Source organism: Gobio gobio (assembly GCF_949357685.1).
Source record: "Gobio gobio genome assembly, chromosome: 6".
Taxonomy (NCBI): domain Eukaryota; kingdom Metazoa; phylum Chordata; class Actinopteri; order Cypriniformes; family Gobionidae; genus Gobio; species Gobio gobio.
In genome coordinates this window covers 6,209,183-6,217,082 of record NC_137102.1, presented here as the reverse complement: position 1 = coordinate 6,217,082, position 7,900 = coordinate 6,209,183, and the positions used below count along the sequence as shown (strand labels likewise).

Genomic DNA, 7,900 nt, shown 5'->3' with positions numbered 1-7,900 from the left:
GAAGAACCGCTGAAGCACCTCTGAAGAACCGCTGAAGAACCGCTGAAGAACCGCTGAAGAACCACTGAAGAACCACTGAAGCACCTCTGAAGAACCACTGAAGAACCGCTGAAGAACCACTGAAGAACCACTGAAGAACCGCTGAAGAACCTCTGAAGAACCGCTGAAGAACCACTGAAGAACCACTGAAGAACCTCTGAAGAACCGCTGAAGAACCGCTGAAGAACCTCTGAAGAACCGCTGAAGAACCACTGAAGCACCAAAATTGGTGCTATATAGCACTTAAAAAGGTTCCCCTATGATTACGAGCCAAGAACCATTTTTTGTGCCACATAGAGCCTTTTTTTTTTTTTTGAGTGGATGGAGCCTATGAGCCTATTTAAAAAAATAGTGGTGTGTTACTTTAACACAGCTCAAACATGCATTTTAGTCTGGGACTATCTTGAGTTTCAATATTTTTTCCTATTTAAAACTTGACTCTTCTGTAGTTCCATCGTGTACTAAGACAGACGGAAAATGAAAAGTTGTGATTTTCTAGACCGATATAAGAACTAGGCTAGGAACTATACTCTTATTCCTGCGTAATAATCAAGGAGTTTTGTGCCGTACCATGAGTGCAGCCACACCTTTTCATTTTCTGTCAGTCTTAGTACACGATGTAACTACAGAAGAGTCAAGTTTTAAATAGGAAAAATATCGAAACTCTTTGCTCATTTTTGAGCAAGATGCTAACGGTCTAATCAGATTCAATGATCTATGCTAAGCTATGCTAAAAGTGCTACCGCCAGACCCAGAGATCGGCTGAATGGATTTGAAAAACGGTAAAACTCAACTGTGAAGCTTCGGAGTGTATCGAATCAGAGGTTTGGATCGCCAAAGTCACGTGATTTCAGCAGTTTGGTGGTTTGACACACGATCCAAATCATGATCTGACTCACTGATTCGATATGCTCCGAATCTTCATGAATCAGTGTTTTGAAATCGGTTATCACTATACAAGTCGTTATTTAGTTTTTTTGGGCGCACGAAAAATATTCTTGTCGCTTTATAATATTAATATTGAACCACTGTACTCACATGGACTGATTTAAATATGTTTTAGCACATTAATGGATCTTGAGAGTGTAAATTACTTTGCTCCCTACACTCTAAAAAAAAAAAGGTTCTATATGGCACCAAAAATGGTTCTTCGTCGTAATCATAGAGAAACCACTTTTGGTGCTATATAGCACCATATCTTAACATGTTCTGTATATGGTAGCGATGCTATATAGCACCTTAGTCGAAGAACCGCTGAAGAACCACCGAAGCACCAAAATTGGTGCTATATAGCACTTAAAAAGGTTCCCCTATGATTACGAGCCAAGAACCATTTTTGGTGCCATATAGAACCTTTTTTTTTTTGAGTGTATGGAGCCTATGAGCCTATTTAAAAAAATAGTGGCGTGTTACTTTAACACAGATCAAACATGCATTTTAGTCTGTGAAACCGGGAAAATGTATATTAAAACAAAAACTTAAATTTTACAAATAAAATAAAATTATACAAATTAAAAAAACAACAACACAAAGCACATAACTAAAACAAACTAAAATAAAAACTGAAACTATAAAAAAAAAGTATAAAAATACTAAAATATCACGGCATATCGGTACCAACTACATATAAGCATAATAGCATATAGACATATAAGTCTATATAAGGATTTGAAAGGAATTCAAGACAAAGTTTTCAGCTTTTTCATTTTTAATAATCTTTTTTTTATATAGACATTTTAATATGTATATATAAACAGACATTTGGATCCATCTCCCCACCTGCTACCTGGCACACAGACATTCACACGCACTTCCATTCACTTCCCAGAATAAATTATCTTTCCCTCTAAAGAAAGAGCAAAGCAAATGCACACAGATAAAGTGGTATATGGTTGACTCGCACAAATAAGATCTGACTTTAGGATCTTTATGCTTTTCATATTCATGTAGATGCAAGCGAGGCCTTGATTTAACAAACCTGCATGGCTTTAGTTAAAATTAACTATGCAAAACTTATTTCGTACTTAGTAAAATAGATTATGGTAATACTTTAATATCACACTTGATTGTTGCCTGTCACGGTGACAAAAAAATGACAAATCCAACCGGATTACCTTCTCTTTAATGATTAAATCAACATAATTGCAGCTAAATTTCACTTGTCTATTCATAAGACTTACATTAAACGTTTTGTTTAGAATTGATCTGAAGATTACACTGAGGACAGATCCATACGCTAAAGGCACAATCTAAAAATGCAACATTCTCCACATGGGAGATGAAAACATTATTTAATAACTATCCTGCAGTCAACTTTGTGCATTGCTTTCCCCCTCACATGACACACCAAAGTGTCATTCGTTTTGAGAAAATAAAATATATAAACAACCCATTCCTGCATATAATAATTCTTGTACATTCCAACGTTTCTATTCTGTAACTCCATACAGTTCACATAAGACTTTTTAAATCAGCATCTCCACTTATTTCGTAATATATACGTCCATATTTCCCCCCGAAACCTCAATTATTTTAGGTTTTAAAACCAGAGCAGCAGTGGCCGTGGTGGCAGCATCTGAAATACAAACATCTGTGGCACATCACCAGACCTCTGCACACATTCAGAGAATATATTATACTCCTTATACTTGCCCCAAAAGACAAACTTATTGCCTACTCCTCCCAAGCCTGCACCCAAACACACCAAAATAACAGTGCGGACACAAAAGTGGATGTGGGAACACCGTCAAAAACAAAAATAAAATGCTGCGGAACATATACTAAACCACCTGCTCCTCTCACCCCCGAATATACACCGAAAACACTCACTCTGGACAAAATATAAAACATTTGAGAAGTGCTGCTGAGTATAGTTCATTGAGAATGCGATGGTCCTTGATCACTCACTGAAGGAAGTTTTGTATGACGTTGAAGAAGCTGTTTTCCAGGCACAGTTAGACTTACTACATTTACCTTTTTGAATTTTGCCCAGAGGAGACCTCTGAATAATTAAAGAATGACAATAACACCCACCCAGATTCCTTGCGTCAACTGATGTTTTGTCCTGAAAACAAGGACTGTTAACATCCTGCGTGTACAAACGCACATACAGACGCTCACATACACACACACAGACACATACGCACAGCATTGTCTTCCTGAAAACAACAAAACCTCTTGCACGTCGCACATGCTCTCTGAAGCACATGAACACACACTCGCTCCGTTTATGTCGTCATAAAGGAACCTCCAGCAGCTTTTTGTGTAGGTACTGCTTCACTTCCTCAATCCCATTCAGCTTCTCCAACTCCAGATAGGGCAACTACAATGAAATAACAGTTAGATAAGACACTGAGGAATTCTGCATGTTGGTTATTCTTTTGGACCATGACATTTACATTTACATTTATGCATTTGGCAGACGCTTTTATCCAAAGCGACTTACAGTGCACTAATTACAGGGACAATCCCCCTGGAGCAACGTGGAGTAAAGCGCCTTGCTCAAGGACACACTGGTGGTGGGATCGAACCAGCAACCTTCTGCATGTCAGTTAAGTGGTTTAACCCACTGGACCACCATCTCTACGTGACCATGACCATGTTGTTTGTATTTTTTTTCTAATACATTAGCAGGGTTCCCACTCTTTTTTAGTAACCATTTTCCAGTACTTTTCCAGGACATTTTCAATTTTACTACGGCGGGAATAAAAGACAAGGATCATGCCAAATACTGCTTTCTAAGTCTTTAAAAGCCGTACAGTTTTTTGCCATTACAATCCAGCATTTTTCAATATGAGCTCTTAATAATAAATTATGACTATGGAAGCTTGTTTACACCACAGAATAGAAAGAAAAGGTAATTGTGACTTTTTATCTCGCTATTCTGACTGACTTTCTCGCAATTGCGAGTTTACATATTTGTGATATAAACGCGAAAATTGTCGCAATTCTTTTTTCCTCAGAATTGGACTTTATAACTTGCAATTGCAGTTTAGATCTCACAATTCTGAGAAAATAAGTCAGAATTGCGAGATATAAACTCGCAACTGCGCAAAAAAGTCAATTGTGAAGAAAAGGTCAGAATTGCGAGTTTATATCACGCAATTCTGACTATGTCTTGCAATTCTGACTTTATAACACACAAATGTGACTTTATATCAAAATTATGTGATTAGGTAGCAGCTTACGAGTTAACATTCACTGCATACATTTGAGCAGTTATAGCATTAGCAAGACTAAACATCATTATTCAAAATACTACTCACATGTATCAAACTCAGCTTTCCTGAACATGTGCTTTCTGCAACTAGCGCTAATTGTTTGGGCCAGCGATAAACTCTTTATACTCGGCTAAAGAAATCACCTTTTTTTAAAGAATTTTCCCAGACAACAACAAGATTTTCCAGGACATTTTACATTTTCTCTAATTTTCCATGTGTTTTCCAGGACTGGAAAATTTGTCATCAATTTTCCAGGTTTTCCAGGACGAGTGGGAACCCTGATTAGTGTACCATGTAAATACAATGGTTTATAAGTGGTAATTGTTCAATACCAGTACCATAACTACAGCATGGTACCTCTATACTAGGTTTCTGTAATTGTTTTCACCAAATTAAAGTTTTATTATGTAACAAGTACAAGTTTGTCATCAGCAAACTGCATATATTTGATCAAAAATACAGTAAAAACAGTAATATTGTGAAATATTACAATTTAAAAGAACTGTTTTGTATTTTAATATATAGGAAGGTGTAATTTATTCCTGTGATCAAAGCTGTATTTTCAGCATTACTCCAGTCTTCACATGATCCTTCAGAAATCACTCTACTATGATGATTTGGTGCTCAAGAAACATTTTTATTAGTATCCATTTTGAAAACATTTGTTCAGCTTAATATCTTTGTGGAAAACTTTTTCAAGATTCATTTATTTGCAATAGAAATCTTCTGTAATATTTTAAATGTCTTTACGGTCACATTTTGACCAATTTAATACATCCTTGCTGAATATAAATATTAATTTCTTTAAAAAAAACAACAACAACAACAACGTAATGATATCTCCCCTATTCATTTTTAGAATAACTAGTTTTAAAGGGTTAATTCACCCAAAAATAAAATTCCCCACCCTCCTGTCGTTCCAAACCCATAAGACCTTTGTTCATCTTCCGAACACAAATTAAGAAATTTCTGATGAAATCTCTGACCCCTCCATAGACAGCAGTTTAATGAACACTTTCAAGGTCCAGAAAGGAAGTAAAGACATCCTTAAAATAGTCCATGTGACTCCAGCGGTTCAACCTTAAAGGAACACTCCACTTTTTTTGAAAATAGGCTCATTTTACAAGTCCCCTAGAGTTAAATAGTTGAGTTTTATCGTTTTTGAATCCATGCAGCCGATCTTTGTATCTGGCTGTAGCACTTTTAGCATAGCTTAGCATACATCATTGATTCTAATCAGACCATTAGCATCTCATTCATAAAATGACCAAAGACACTTTCAATATTTTTCCTATTTAAAACTTGACTCTTCTACAGTTACATCGTGTGCTAAGACCAACTGAAAATGAAAAGTTGCGATTTTCTACACTTATATGGCTAGGAACTACTTTCTCATTCCTGCGTAATAGTCGCGGATCTTCACGGCCGTGCCATGGCTGCAGCGGCGCAATGATATTACAGCGCCTGAAAGTAGTCCAGCTAGGTAACTTTCAATGTGACCGGCTCTAAGTTCGTGTAGTTGCAGAGAAAGTTTCAGGCTTGCTGCCGACAAATTGTGTTGTGGATTTACGTGTGTGATTAGCCATGGTTCTGTGTGTTGTAAAGGGCTGTGATAGTAAGTCGAAGGTGTAACTACCACCATGTTTCACAGAATACCAACCAATCATTGCGCCGCTGCAGCCATGGCACGGCCGAGAAGATCCGCGACTATTACACAGGAATGAGAAAGTAGTTCCTAGCCATATAGGTGCAGAAAATCACAACTTTTCATTTTCAGTTGGTCTTAGCACACGATGTAACTGTAGAAGAGTCAAGTTTTAAATAGGAAAAATATTGAAAGTGTCTTTGGTCATTTTATGAATGAGATGCTAATGGTCTGATTTGAATCAATGATCTATGCTAAGCTATGCTAAAAGTGCTACCGCCAGATACAAAGATCGGCTGAATGGATTTAAAAAACGGTAAAACTCAACTATTTAACTCTAGGGGACTTGTAAAATGAGCCTATTTTCAAAAAAAGTGGAGTGTTCCTTTAATGTTATGAAGCAACGAGAATACTTTTTGTGCGCAAAACCAAATAAAAATAACGACAATATTCAACAATTTCTTCTCGTCTGTGTTATTCTCCTACGCTGTTGACGTAGTAAACACAGTGCAGAGCTTCCAGGTTCTACGTCAGAACGCCGACTCACCATTGGCCGATGCTGTTCATGTGATCACCACAACGCATGCGTGTGATGCCGATGCAGGAGCTGGCTTACAAATACGTTTACATGGACAACAATTCTCCAATATTAACCTGATTAAGACATGTAACTACCATGTAAACAGTGATTTCTAATGACCTTAATCCAGGCTAAAGTCATACTCGAAGTAAACACAAATCGAATTAAGACATGTGGAGTATTCCTATTTTAGTCGCATTATCGACTAAATCACACATTTAACATTGTGTAGGAGTTTTTGACGCATTTTGCGACAGGACACAGATGCACAGGTCAACCATTTGACCGGAAACAAGAGAGCATGGCTCGGCTTCAAGCAACTCTCCACCACCAGTCCTTACTTTTGTGCGCACAAAAGTATTCTCGTCGCTTCATAACATTATCGTTGAACCACTGGAGTCACATGGACTATTTTGATGCTGTCTTTACTTCCTTTCTGGACCTTGAAAGTTGCAATGACGTTGCTGCCTATGGAGGGGTCAGAGAGCTCTCGGATTTCATCAGAAATATCTTCATTTGTGTTCTGAAGGTCTCACGGGTTTGGAACGACATGAGGGTGAGGAATTAATGACCGAATTTTCATTTTTGGGTGAACTAACCCTTTGATATGTATTTTACTGTATATATGTGTTTTACTCTAAATATTGATTTTAGTATATCATTTTATTTTCATATAGGAAATTAGATAATTAGATTTTGATTACAGATTTATAATATTCCCCAAAACAATAATATATATACTGCTATACAAATAAAATGTAATTAAAATGAATCTCTACAATTTTAAATAAACTAGACAGCATAAAATAGCATGCTATCCTAAGCCTGCAAGAGTACGGAGCCCCTAAATGGACGTGGTAGTGGAAAATATTTAGGATGGGAGGAGTTTTTTTCCCCCAAAATCTTTTGCGTTCCCTCGCAAAACTTTTACGTTTCCTCGCGATATTTGATAATAATGTCCCGCTGTCAGGGTTTCAAACAGCTCAGTATGTTAACAATGAAGCGGTTAGAGCTTTATTTTGAACTTGGGCTTAAGTAGTCTATAAATAAATACAGTCAGTGCTTAGTTCGGAGTTCAGTAGTAAAGGTGGCAATGTATTCACAGATTTGAACTTCCCGGATCAATAACTCATGAGCTAAAAACGTTGTTAAAACACAAATGACACCTCTTTAACGTAGACAACGAGCTGCAACTTAATTTTCCTCAAAACGAGCCTTATAATATAAGAGACAAGTACAAAGGGACCGTCTGCAAAGTGCAAAACCCGAAAAGCGTTACTAAAAAATAGGCAATAACAATGTTACACGTTGTGTCTCCAAATTCAGTTTACACATCAATGCTCTCCTACTACAATATACTAATACAGTATACAGTGTAATGCCATCAAAATCAGCAAGCAATTATCATAGCCTACA

General features: G+C 36.9%; 1 protein-coding gene across 1 annotated transcript in view; it reads right to left on the bottom strand.

Annotated features, from left to right (window-relative positions):
- Positions 1-1,733: 1,733 nt before the first annotated feature.
- Positions 1,734-7,900, bottom strand: part of fastk (Fas-activated serine/threonine kinase) — a 44,164-nt gene continuing 37,997 nt past the window's right edge. Inside the window, exon 10 of the mRNA XM_079819303.1 lies at positions 1,734-3,361. Coding sequence (XP_079675429.1) covers positions 3,275-3,361 — 87 coding nt within the window. The 3' untranslated portion in view covers positions 1,734-3,274. The remainder of the gene's footprint in view (positions 3,362-7,900) is intronic.